At 62.3% G+C, this 13,114-nt stretch overlaps 1 protein-coding gene across 1 annotated transcript; it reads right to left on the reverse strand.

Moving 5' to 3' along the window:
- Window positions 1-83: 83 nt before the first annotated feature.
- Window positions 84-13,028, reverse strand: LOC106899938 (DDB1- and CUL4-associated factor 8-like). The gene is made up of 11 exons (XM_014961876.1): window positions 12,180-13,028; window positions 7,557-7,627; window positions 6,787-7,469; window positions 5,744-5,884; window positions 5,382-5,476; window positions 3,749-3,859; window positions 2,578-2,650; window positions 1,903-1,960; window positions 1,679-1,786; window positions 582-1,304; window positions 84-139 (listed from the first exon to the last, which is right to left on the reverse strand). Exons 2-11 carry the CDS (start codon window positions 7,603-7,605, stop codon window positions 84-86), a joined length of 2,097 nt encoding a protein of 698 aa, XP_014817362.1. The 5' UTR covers window positions 7,606-7,627; window positions 12,180-13,028.
- Between the last annotated feature and the right edge of the window lie 86 nt (window positions 13,029-13,114).

Raw genomic sequence — 13,114 nt, forward strand, 5'->3', positions numbered from 1 at the left:
GGGGGGGTGTCAACTCTGGCACCTAGAAGGTGTCCCCTCCCTCCCAGCCCATCACCCTGGCCTCGGGTCAGGGTCTCAAAGGGTTAAGGGAGATGGGGAGACCTTGTTGGGTGTCCCATGGGATGTCCCCACACTCCAGCTGTGGGAATATGGGGGGAGGGGGGCAAGGCCCAAAATTGGGGGTGCCCCCCCAAGTCATTCACGGGGCACCCACAGCCCAGGGGTGCAATGAAAGTGGGGAGCCCCAAGGCAAAAGGAGAGGGGGCTCGTACCTCCCAGGGGGCTGAAGCCCAGATTCGGCTGTTTGGGGGGGTCCCTGGGCTGGTTTTGGCTGTTGCAGGGGGGTCCCCGGGCCAGCCCAGCCCCACAGTGGCTCTGCCAGCCGGGGGTGGTGGTGCCAGTGGCCACCAGGAGCTGGCAGGGAGCCACGGCCACCCAGACAAAAGGCGACTGTGGGGCCGGGGGAGGAGAGGGACAACGGGGACCGGCTCTGCCCCCCCCGTCCCCATGCCAGCGAGGGACCTGTGTGTGTGTGTGTGTCCCCAAAACCTGCCCTCCCCTCCCTGTGACCCAAAACCCACCATCCCCCTCCCCATGACCCAAAGCCTGCCCTGTCCCAGGAGCTGGGGGTGCCACCAGTGCTCCCCGTCCCCCCCCAGCCCCGTGCCCGTTGGGGACAGGCACCGATGGCCTTGGGGGTGCGTGAGACCGAGCCCAAAGCAGGCCACGGACCCCCCCTGCCCCCCCAGCAGTGGCCACGGGACCCGACTGCCGTTGGGCAGAGCCTGGGAAATGGGATGTGGGACCGTCCCCGGTGCAGCTGCGTCCCCTTCCTGGATGTGAGGGCTGGGGACGCAGCTGCAGGGCCAGCGGGGAGCCCCAGTCTCCCCACAGACCCCCCCCGAAGGGGAAAGGGGAGGGGGCTGTCCCCATCACGGACAGAAGCCACTCTGAGGTCCCAGCCCTCCTTCGGTGACATCCCCGTGGGATTTCACACCCCAGAAGACCCTGGAGGCACCATGGCCCCCACCAGCCCCCCTGGGGAGGAATGGCCCTGAGCAGCCCACGCTGGGGCACCCGCGGGTTCCCTGTCGGGGTTTTGGCAGAAAAAAACCCCATGAAAAGTGGTGGCAGTTGCAGGTGGCAGGGGCCGGGGACGGCGCGGGGACTCACCACCCCTCCCTTGTCGCCCTCCATGAACTGCACGATCTGGCAGGAGGATTTCTCCCACAGGAAGATGTGGCCGCAGTCGCTGCCGCTCACCACAAACTCGCTTTTCGGGCCATAAAAATTGACGCCTTTCACTGCAAAAGGAGAGAAAGCAGCAGCCCCCCCCCGGGGCCGTCAGGAGCCACCCATTCCCCTCCTGTTTCCCGGGTGACCGCGGGGATCCCTTCCGTCCCCGGGCACAGAACGGCCCGTTCTTTGCCAGCCCCGGGGTTTGGGCTCGGGGTCTGGGAGAGGGAGATGAAAACGCCAGAAATCAGCTCAAAGCAGGCGATTATTCTTTCCAGGTTGCTCTGGGGACACCCCCCAGCTCCCCAAGCCTGGGGGTGGGTGAAAGGAGGGGGAGGCCGGGGCAAGCTGGGACGCGGGGAAGGGGACGGGGTGGCGGTGGGAGCCCGACGGTGAGCTGGGGAGACCCCCCCGACCCCCCTGCAGCGGGGGGCGTCCTCACCAGTGGCATTATTGCGGTGTCCCTTGTATCTCTTGATGTACTCGGCGCCGTCGCTGTGTGCGGAGTTGAAGAGATAGATGTCTTCGTCGTTGTAGCTGGCCAAGAGCTCTGGGGTGGGATGGAGATGGGCGTTAGGGGGCACGGGGGGGTGGTCCCCCTGCTGGGGGGGTGTCCCCGCAGCCCCACCACCCACCACTGACCCCCTTGGGCCACCAGTGACTCACCCGAGCCGTCGTGGCTGTAGACGAGGCAGGTGATGTTGGCTTTGGACTCGCTGTTCACCTGGGGGAAGCACGGAGAGCCCCCTCCATCCCCGCCCGCCGCGCTGAGCCCGCACGCAGCTCACCACACCAGTGACGGCTCCGCACGAGCCCTAACACTCCGACCACAAAAAAAAAATCCCTGCCTCCTCCCACGCCACAACGGGGCTTCACGGACAGCGGAAGATTTGGGTCAAATCATTAAAACACCAAAGCGCGGGCGGTTTGCCGGGGCTCCGGAGCGGTTTTCCAGGCAGGAAGCCTGCGAGGACTTGGCCGGCTCTCGCTGCTCGGCCGCTCCCAGGCCGGGCTCCCGAGGGAACACTCCACAGATCCGGGCTATGAGTCCTGTCCAGGGCCCGGCCCGGCTCTCCCTGCACCCAGCACCGGCCCGGCTACGGGAACGGGGTGAGTGGTGGCCCCGTGGCAAGGCTGGCATGGGCAGGGGACGTGGCTGCCTGTCACTTGCCCCACGGCGGATGCAGTTGCCCCCCAGGTTTTCCCACTCCGTGCTCGGAGCTGCAGGGCTGTTGCCCACCCACGCCAGAAGCCGAGAGCTAGTGGCCACCATGGGATGTCCTCCACCGGTCCCCCCGCCATGTCCCTGCAGAGGAGAGACCCCCACATGGAGCCACTTACCAAGTGGTGGGGGCAGAACTTCTTCAGCACCCCGTTGTTCTCGTTCTCGTCTATTTTCCGCTGGTCGTAAATCCTGGGGGAGGAAGAGGGGGGCGTTTGGCGTTGTCCCCCACCACGCCGTGCCACCGCCGGAGCCACAACCCACCCCGGAGCGGCCCAAGCCTTGGCCAAAGCAGCTTAATGTCACCTCTCATCAGGTCGGTGGCGTGTGACAACGTCAGAGCCTGTGTGTGCACAGGCCACCACCCGCGCGTGGGGCTCTGTCAGCCCCAAGGCTGCTCGGAAAGGGCTGGGGGTGGCCACCACCGCGCTTGTCCCCTGGCTCCTGGGGGTCCCCAACCTCCTCCCCAATGCAGGAGCCCACCAGGAGACCCCCAGAGCTGGGGAGACTGGGGGAGAGGAGGCGCCTGGACCCTGAGAGCAGCGGAGATGGGGAAAGGGGGGAGGCTGCGCTTTGGGAGACCATCTGGGCTCTCTGGGAGCCACCAGGGCTACTGAGTGTGAGCAGTCTGCGAGCCCACGTGTGCGGTGCTCACACGCCTGGCACCCCAGGAGATGCCAGACACCGGGTGCTGGCGCTGCGGGAGCCACCGCCGTGCCAGCCGTGCCGGCGGGGGGCTGCGGCATCCCCCCCCCGCTCCCTCAGGAGCCGGGAATTGGGCGGGTTTGGTGGCCACAGGAGCTGCACCCCAAAATCCCCCAGCTTCAGGGGGGCTGTGCGGGGAGCCGAGGGGACAGACACACGGACACAGCCCCAGCCCACACCGGGGGCTGCCCCCCAGTGTTTTGAAGGCTGGGGGGCTGCGTTTATCACCCAAGGAGCTCAGTCCTGCTGAAACCGAGCCATTCCCAATCCTTAATCCCCCCTCTGCTACCCCCTGGGCACTGCCCGAGGGGGGGGACCCTGTTAAGGGCATCGCCAGCTCCCAAGGGAGGGATCTCCAAGCTCCTGGAGATCTGGATCCCAGAGCTAAACCCCAAAGGATCCAAATCCTCCATTAATCCCCCCGGTGTTCCTGCTGTTACGGGAGAACAGGCTGTGGAGGACCGAGTGATTGAAGCCACAGGCGTTTCTGGGGGGGACATCAGAGCTCAGGGGGGACCTTCAGCCCCCACGGGGACATTTGAGGTCGTTTTGGGGGCTCAGTCTGGGCCCCCGGCACAGACTCACCTGACAAACTGATCTCTGCCTCCCACAGCAAACTGGTAGGTGTTGGCTGGGTTGACATAGATGGTGTACAGACCCACCTTCTTCTCCTTCTCCTTGGTCACCACCAGTTTCCTTTGAGAAACAAGGAAAAATAATAACAACAACAACAACAGAAAAAAAAAAAATCCACCTCCAATTCAAAACAGGGTCCAGATGGGAAAAGCAGGAGCTGCGAGAGTCTCTTACTCACTCCCAGAAAAAAAAACAACACCAACAACAACACAAAAAAAAAAAGCCCAAACCCCGGCTCTTTCAGCCTCCCAGCTGAAGCCAGCACATGTTCCGTCTGTGGCGCGGAGTGAAATCATCCCCTGGCACCTTCCCCCCAAAACTGAGGGGTCTCGGGGCCCGGACAGACAGCAGTGGGGGCAGAATGGGATTAACTCCCGAGCAGAACACGCTCTGCTGTTATTTTTCCCCACCCGTCTCGCTGTAATAAAACCCAGATTTAACGAAATCCGACACACACACACACACCATCCCCCCTCCCCCAGGAGCTCAATATTTCGGGCTTTTGCAGCCGTGAACACAAACTGAGGCAGCATCGTCGAGAAGGAACAGCCAGCTCAAAAAGCTCGTCTTTTCTTCTAATTATACCGTTCGGCTTAATGAGGGACGGGAGCTGCCTACGGTCTGCCTGCAAGCCCTGCCTCCGGAGCTGTGTCACGCTCCCGAGGTGACAATCCCCCCCCAGCACCAAACCCAAACAGGGAGGGGGGACAGACCCACTGACCGACTGATTCCTCTCCAAACCCACCCAAAAAAGGGATGGGGGGAAACGGGGATGTGGGGATTAAAGGCGTCTGTTTGGAAATGCCCTGGCAGTTTTTGCCCTGGTTATGAAACAGATGGGTTCAAGGCTCGTCGACAAAAGCCCTCGCGCACACAAATAAAACCCAGCCACGGGGAGACGAGCGCCGAAGCCCCGGGCTTTAAGCAGGATCATCTTCAAAATAATACGCTGCTACGTCGGAAAAGTACCGTGATAGCAAACCCTGGCGTCTGCTCCAACACCCGCCGCGGATTTATTTTGGAAGCTCGTCAGAAACGACAGATCCGCCGGGCGATACGGGTGAGGATCCAGCACGCACCACCCGGCTGCTTGGCTAATTATTGTTTTTTCAATTAACTGCAATCGCGCTCATGCGACCAGCGCGTCAGGCGCACCGCGGGCGCCGGGCGGCTGCCAGATCAGCCACTTCACGGCGCAGGAGGAGCGTAGGACCCCAAGCCCTGCCCTGGGACGGGCAAAGGGCTGTTATTGCTGTTTTCTACCCCAACATCCACTTCCTGGGGAGGAAGAGGGTTCAAAAAAACACTCGTCTAATTAGCAACATTCATATCCATATCCTTGTGTGAGATGGACAGCCCCGAAAAGCGCTCTGCTCCGACCACATGCCTCAGGAAAGATAATACAGCTCAAAAGCAAAAAAATATCTCTTTTCCCACTTTTTCCCTATTGAAGAGGCTGTGAAAAGGCAGTGGCCCGAGCGGGACCCCCATCCCTGTGCAGTCGAGTGAAGCCTGACGCAGGGGAGCCCTCTGGGACCCCAGATCTCCCTCCAGAGTCAGGAGTGGGCAGAGAAATACTCACGAGGCGGGTCGGTCTTGTCTCAGGTCGATGGTGAAGACTACAGCATCTTCACCTGCCGATAGGAAAGTGCATGGAGAATCCGGTTCTAGGGCCAGCTGGAAGATAAATACTCGGGCATTGGTTCCCTTTTCACCCAACAAAGTGGCAAGATCCCTTTCTCCCCGAAAATCATCGGCTACAAACAGGAGGCAGCGCAGCACCGAGCCCTCCATACCCAGGGCCAAGTGCCCTGACCCTCCTCCTCGCCCTCAGAGGTGACAGCGATGTAAAGAAGCGTCTAAGAACAGGTCTCTCCATGGCAACGGCCCTGCCTTCACCATTTCTGGTGTTTTGGGGGGTCCAGCAGGCCGGCCGGGGCTCACCTTGTGCGAGGCTCCTTTGTGCTGTGCCACACGCTTGGTGTTCTTGCAGCACTGGGTGGCAGAGAGCTCGGCCACCCGGACCTGCCCGTCCCGGGCACACATGGCCAGCGTGGAGTCGCCGCTGTTGGGGAGGAACTTGGCCTGCAAGAGAGTGAGCAGAGGGATGGCTTTCAGCCCCAGGGCAGCACGGAAGGAAACGAGGTGAAACAGGAGAGAAATGGGGGGCAGCACCCCCGGCAGAGCCCAAGGAGCCCTGGATCTGTGGGTGGTGACTGTAAATCCTGGGCTCAAAGGGCTGAGCTCTCTGAACCATCATCCTCGTGAGCACAGAGAGCCGGGACCCAGGAGATGCTGGTGGACCCTCCAAGTGTGATCTGTGCCGCGGTGGCAGCAGATCCTGGCCCTCCAGGCCCCTCTGGCACTGACAGAGCTGCTGCCCACCACGGCACGGGCTCCTCCAGACACGGCTCCTGCCCACGGCAGCTCCCAGACCCGCTGCTCACCGGGGCCGGAGCTGCAGCGATGGCCACAGCTCAGTTTGGGGAACCTCTGTGGGGACACCTCACCCCGCCAGCCCCAGCCAGGGCTGGACTCCCCCCGCTGCCCTTAGCTCTAACGACATGGTTAAAAGGTGGGGGTCGGTCTCTTCTCCCAAGGAACAGGCGACAGGACAAGAGGAAACGGCCTCAAGTTGCGCCAGGGAAGGTTTAGGATGGATATCAGGGAAAATTTTTTACACTGAAAGGGTTGTCACACCTCAGAAGAGGCTGCCCAGGGAAGTGTCACCATCCCTGGAGGGGTTTAAAAGCCAGGCAGAGGCGGTGCTGAGGGACATGGGTCAGCATTGGGTTGACGGTTGGACTCGAAGACCTGAAAGGTCCCTCCCAACCCGGGCAATTCTACGATTCTACGACACATCCCTCCTTCCCTGCACAGCATCGTCCAGAGGAAATGAGGTGCTTCCAGAGCACGTCCCTGCCCACCGAGGGGAGGGAAATCTCTCACATCCAGCCCTCCCGGGACCCTTCCCGCCCCCTCCTCACCTGGAAGACGTTGCTCTTGTGCCCGCTCTCGAACTCCAGCACCGGCTGCCTCCTCACCCAGTCCCACACCACCACTCTGAGGTCGTCGCTGCCGCTGGCCAGCCAGGTGCCGCGCTGGTTAAAGTGCAGGGTGTTGACGCAGCCCGTGTGTCCCTCCAGGCCGTGCTGCAGGCGGAAGCGCTGCACGAAGACCCTGGCCCCGCAGGCCTCGTAGACAAAGCGGGCGCTGGAGCCCAGCTCCCGCTCCCGCAGGGCATGGACCGCCTGCCAGCGGGGCTGGGGCAGCGCCGTGGTCTCCGAGGACACCCAGTCCTCCAGGGCCTGCTCGTTGTCCAAGGAGTCTTGGTCGTGGTTGGCACGTTTGCGCTGGGCGCGGCGGTGGGACCGCTGCTCCTCCTCCTCTTCCTCTTCCTCCTCCTCTTCTTCCTCCTCCGAGTGCGACCGGTCGAGGGCCCGGTTCTCCTCGTTTATGGAGTAGTGGCCCGTGTCGTCCATACTGTCAGAGTCCTTCTCTTCCCCCGAGCTCTCCGTGTCCGTGTCCCGGCTCTCCGTGCTGGTGCGGTTGGGCCCCACGTCGTCCCCCGTGAGGCTCAGGCTGAGGTCGGAGGCCTCCACCTCGATGCCGGAGGAGGTTTCTCGTCCTTCCTCGGCTGACATCTCCTCCGGGCTGCTGGACAAGCTGCCTGCGTGGCGCAGATGATGCCATCAGCCTCCCCAGCAGGAGGGGAGACCCCCAGCCCAGGGAGAGGGGTCCCTGCTGGCACCCTTACCGTTCACGATGTCCGTCTTCCCCTCCATGCTGCTCCCTTTATCCGACATGGCGTCTTCCAGAGCGCTCACCCTGCATGGGAGAGAGGGAGAGAACAGGGGCTGGAGCCTCCCCGCCATGGCCAGTTTGCCCAGACGGGGACGTGGTGGCCCATCCCTGGGTTGGTGGAGCCACACAGGCACCTGCAGCGTCACAGGCAGGTCCAGAGAGCACCATTTTCCAAGGGAAAGAGCCAGAGGGGGGTGCGGTGCCCATGTGGCTACAGGGGACACACTCGAGTGTGCACAGCAACAAAAGCTCATCAGCAGAGGGAACAGCAACGTCCCTCGGCCTCCTCCATGGCACCCATGGCCGGGTGACAGCTGATCCCCGCCATCCTGAACTCTTCTCCATCTCTAATTTGCTCAGATGCCATCAACTTAACGAGGAAGCCGATCTGTGGCTGTCACACTGCCCGTCCTGCCCAGTCCCCAGTCCCCGTGTCACCTCTCACACTGAGAGGGGTGATCCCCAGCCCGGCACAGGGGCAGGAGAAGGGGCAGGAGCGGGGCTGGGACGGCAGGAGAAGGGGCTGGCAGGGGGGCAGGACAAGGAAAGGTGGCTGGGGAGGAGAAACTGAGAAACCTCTTGGCACCGGCAGCCCCGAGGCTGCCAGTTAAAAGACACTCAAGAGGGTTTTTTTTAACCCCAGAGGCAGATTTTAAACACCTTCCCACGCACAAAACCCTCCCGGCATCGCCACGGGGCCATTCTCCACGCCACAGACAGGAGAGCAGCTCTGGACACCAGGCCAGCCCTCTCGCTCCCCCCCAAGAGCAAGCTTTGGCCTTTGGCATCCCCAAAACTCAGCTCCACCAGGGCAGAGCCAGGCGAGGAGGCCAGGAGCTCCCTGGCATTCCCAGTTGCTCCACAGGAGGGGTTCACCAATCCCTCGTGAGCACAGGGAAACCGAAGCCGAGCATGTTTTTGGCTCCCAGGCATTTCCCAGCCCTTGCCTGGGAGGCAGGAGGCGGGGCACGGGCTGCAGGATGGCATCCAAAGTGGCCCTGGCTCCTCCGGCTGCAGGGGGGCTCCCAGGGGGCCACAGAGCAGAGCTGCCTCCAGCCCCGGGGGCTGCAAACACCCCCAGGACAGCGGTGCCCATCGCTTGCCCGGTGGCCACAGGTGGCTTTTGGGGAGAGCACCAGGCACCGGGTTACACCAGGAGGAAAACACGTCAGAGTCACGAACAGCAGAGGTTTTGCCAAGGTGGAGGGAGGGGGGGGAAAAAAAACAACACCCTAACATTTTATTTATGCTTTGCTCGTTCTTTACTTTCCTTCTATTTTTAGCCAGAGTTTTTTTATACTCTGTTTAGCTGCTCGCTCTTAACCAGGGTTAGGGACTCTGCTAAAAGTTCCCGGTTCACACACGGGGAAAAGCTGAAGCCAGAACATCATTAACTCCGATTACGGCAAACGCTCTGGAGGCTAATCCTCGTTAGGTCGGGAATTAGCAACCAGCAGAGCCCCAAAGAGCCAAAGAAGGCGAAAGGCTCTGCCCAGGCTGGGTCTGTCAGGGCCAGCCCAAGCCTGGGCACGGCTGCCCTCTGAGAAAAGGGTGATTTAGGAGGAAAACAGGGCTTTCTGGAGCTGCCAACGGCTGCAGAGGGTGCCTTGGGAGGGCCTGGGCAGCAGAAGGGCGATAAAAGCCCTTGCAGCGTAGGAGCGTTTGTAAGGAAACTGAGTTTATGCAACTGCAAACAGCAGCGAGCTCCAGCCGCTCCTATCGAGAGGAGCAGCACAGGGAGAAAGAGATAAAAGTGTTTTCTGCAGCTTCAGGTTTAACCATTCCCCGTCCAGCACTGCCAGAACCACTGTAAAAACCAGCGAGGCTGCGGAGGGGGGGAAGAGAGAAGGGAAGCGGGGGATGAGAGTAGCCCCAGAGCTCAGCACCCCTCTCCCCCCGGGGCAGGACTGGTTGTAATTTACTGCTGGAATCTGGAGGCAACGCCGTCCTGCTCCCGTCACGCCGGGGGAGTCAGGAACAGGCTCCAAACACCACCCAGCTCAGCTACAGCTTCACTCCCACCGCCCGGGATGGGAAAGCCCAGCAACAGGTCACTCCACACGTCCCACTTCCACACACAACTAATCAAGGGGCCAGGAAGGTCTAGGCAGGTACAAAAGAAACAGGTTTGGACTTTGCTCCCCAGCAGTTATTTTCTTCTGCCAAATTACCTATTCAGATCTGTCATTAATACCCCTTTCACGGCAGCCTTTTCAGGAAGGTGAGGAACAAGCAGCACGCTTTCAGGGGAAAGGAATCCATTACCAAATAATTAGCCTGACTTCATGTCTCATCCACCCACGTTGCCGGAGGACCGTCACCTCACAGAGAAATTAAGAGAATTGAGAAAAAAAGCCCTCAGCGAAGGGGACAGCGGGGACAGACATGGCTTCTGTCAGCACCAGGGACATTTTGGGGGACCCCGGGCTCCCCAGACATCTCCTGCGGCCGGGAGCACGGTGCCAGCCCCTGCTGGTGCCCGGTGCTGAGGAATGGGCGCTCGGCTCCCGCAGCTCTGCGTCAGCCTCCCCAGACACCCACCAACTCCGCTCGCAGCCGCCCAAACCGCTCACGTGGCAAGGACTGGCAGCCCCACAGCGTGGCACAGCGTGCCATCGGCACTCGGGGGCTCGGGCAGCGACAAACCGGCAGCGGGGGGACACGGGGGAACCCTCCCATCGAGCTAATGGTGGCTGGAAACACCGACGGTGCCAAAGGCATCGCTTCCATCACCCCGAACCACGGAGCACCGGCTGAGGGAGGCAACGGGACGCTGTTCAGTGCGGACCAGAGGGAGCAGGGACACCATCAGCCCTGCAGAGAGCCCTGAGCCCTCACCAGGAGATCTGAGCCCATCACCGAGCCACCAGGCCAGGTCCCCCTGCCAAAGGAGGAGATGCCTCAAGGCAGACGGCCAGGGCCAGTGAACCCAGCCCGGTTCCAGGGCACCGCATGGAGCGTCCCCAGGAGTCGACACGTGGGTTCACGGCTCCCTGGAGTCAACATCTGGAGAGGATCAGTGCTCCCAGCTTCACATGCTTGGAGCCTGACTCCCCAGCACCCTCGCAAGGGCCCTAAAAATATCCCTCTGCATGCCATGGCCTCCTGGCTGCTGCCACGGCCACCAGGCTTGGGCTGTGAGCGCTGCGGCAGGGCCACCACCTCCTCCCACAGCGGCAGGAGCAGCCTCGACCCTCCGAGCGAGCACCCGGGGCTCACCATCCCATGGCACAGAGAGCTGGGGCTCACACCGCTGCATTGCCCACCGTGTGCCAGGCTCCAAACCCCCACACCGGCACGGCACCCATCGGCAACTCCAACGGCTGCGCCCAGGAGACGATCCTTTCCATCCCGAGCCGCAACCCCAACCTCCAACGCCACGAGCCGACGGGACACAGTCCCCTCGCTGCCCCCCGAGACCCACCATCCGTCCCCGCTGGCACCCGGTGCCCTCCGCAGCGCCCGCAGGACTCGGCATCACCAGCCCGGCCGCGTTACGGCTGGAAACGCAGCACCCGCAGCCGCACTGTCCCTGAACGATCCTCAAATGTAAAATATTTACATAGCTATATAAACAGCCGAATAGCCAGGCTACACGGGCGCTGGGCACCCGGGCTGCATTCGGGCTACATAAAGCAGAGGAGCAAGGGGGCCAGAAGCGAGCGGGGGGCGTTTCGGACCCCCTGAGAGCCCCTCACCTGGGTTCCCGACGCCCCGGGATGCCCAGAGGACGCCACGGCACGGCCTTGTGCCCGTGTTTACAGCGGGTCCCTCCCGCACATGTTTTGTCGGGCTCGGCTCAACCTCTTCTATTTAAGGAAAGTTTTCTCATCGGACCTGGAGGGAGGCAACCTCGTTTGTTCGCCGTGGAGGAGCCTTCCTTCCCCCCAAAATGGTGTCGGGAGGGTTAAACCCCCCAATTAAACCTCCCGCAACAAGCAGGTTTCCACCCAAAATGCCCCTCACGGGGAAGAGGCCAGACGGGCACCTCCTGTTCGCCGGACGGGGACAGAAACCCACCACTGGGCCACAACTGGGAGAGCCCTGCTTAATTACAAATCTACCTGGGAGCCTGGCCAGTCCTAGTGACGACACTAATTAAGCAGCTTCCCACTTGCAATTACAGGGAGGTCTGGAATCCCCATCTCAGAGCATCCTGGGCACGACGGCGTCTCCCTGGGGGACGAGGCACCCACCTCCCCACGGCTCTTCCGCACCATCCCACGGCAAAGCCCTGGCTCCCCCAGCACCTCGTGGGACGGCACGAACCTGCTCCCAGTGCAGACAGGGCCTAATTAACTGCAGCTAACAAGCACTGGCTGCCTCAGCGTGCAGCACGGCCCAGCACCCGGCGGGAGAGAGGCTCCCCAGGGGGAATCGGTGGTCCCGAGGCTGAGGAAAGCCCAGCCTGCAGGAGAAATCCCGCAGGAGTGAGGGGGTGAGCAGCCCCCAACAGGAATAATTCAGCATCGAGAAAAGACCGAGGGAGATGCAGCCCAAACCTCCAGCTCTGCAGCTTGTGGGATGGACAGACAGACAGGAGGCAAGCGCGGCCAGGGCCAGGGTGGCCACTCACCTGCGCGGCGGTGCCGGGGCTGGAGGTTCACTGGCAGCTGACGGAAACGACAGGTTAAAGCCCAGCAGTGTGGGGTCCGGCCACGTCTGCCCCAGAGACCCCCCTGGGGACAGTGGGGACTTGTCCTGGAAGGGATTGGGTGAGGAAGGCCAAAGGACAACGAGGTTTGGACCTTCAGGGGGCAGGAGGGACCCTCAGCTGAGCTCCCCTCCCATGACCAAGGCAATAGGACATACTCTAGGGCTGGAAGGGACCACCGGGGCTCCCCTAAAGGCACCGTGAAACCACGGGGGCACCAGGGAAGGAGCCTCAGGGGCAGGAGAGGACCCTCAGCAACCCCCCGAGGCAGGTAAACCCCCTGGAGATGGCAGGGAATGGCCCTGGGAATGGCAGGGGTCCCCTCAGTGTCCCCCCCAAGGAGATGGTGGCACCAGAGGTGATAAGCACAGGCCTGGAGACAGAAAGGTCCCTCCAGTATTCACTGAAAGGGCACTGGTGGCACCCTGGGAACAAAAGGGGGCAGAGAGGATCCCCAAGACCCTTCCCCAGGGATTCCTCGGGCAACAGGAACCAGCCGTGGGGGCGAGGGAGCCCACCCCTACACCCCCCTCAAAGCACAACGTTCCTCCGGGGGCAGCAGGGACAGTCCTGGGGGTGGCAAGGACACTCCCCACAAGCTCCCAGGGACAGCAAAGACCCCCCTGAAAGGCGCGGGGACACCCCGGGGGCAGCAGGGACCCCCCAAAGGCGCAGGGATCCCATGGGGACAGAACAACCCCCCCCCAAAGGCGCGGGGATCCCCCAGTACCCGATGACCCCCCCGGGGGTACCGAGGCCCCCCCAGCCGCCCCCAAAGGCCCGGCACACCGCGGGGACTATGGGGCCCACCGGGTTGTTTTCCACCCCCCGAGGTCCTCTCTCGGCCCGGCCCCCAG

The sequence above is a fragment of the Calidris pugnax genome, unplaced genomic scaffold (assembly GCF_001431845.1).
Source record: "Calidris pugnax isolate Ruff unplaced genomic scaffold, ASM143184v1 scaffold1007, whole genome shotgun sequence".
NCBI classification, from domain to species: domain Eukaryota; kingdom Metazoa; phylum Chordata; class Aves; order Charadriiformes; family Scolopacidae; genus Calidris; species Calidris pugnax.

Bases quoted from the DNA above. Each gene is read 5' to 3' on its own strand.
- LOC106899938 (XM_014961876.1), bottom strand. From the start codon at position 7,605: ATGTCGGATAAAGGGAGCAGCATGGAGGGGAAGACGGACATCGTGAAC. The intron at 7,470-7,556 runs GTAAGGGTGCCA...TGCGCCACGCAG, and splicing joins GAAGACGGACATCGTGAACG to GCAGCTTGTCCAGCAGCCCG. The intron at 1,961-2,577 runs GTAAGTGGCTCC...TGCTTCCCCCAG, and splicing joins AGTTCTGCCCCCACCACTTG to GTGAACAGCGAGTCCAAAGC.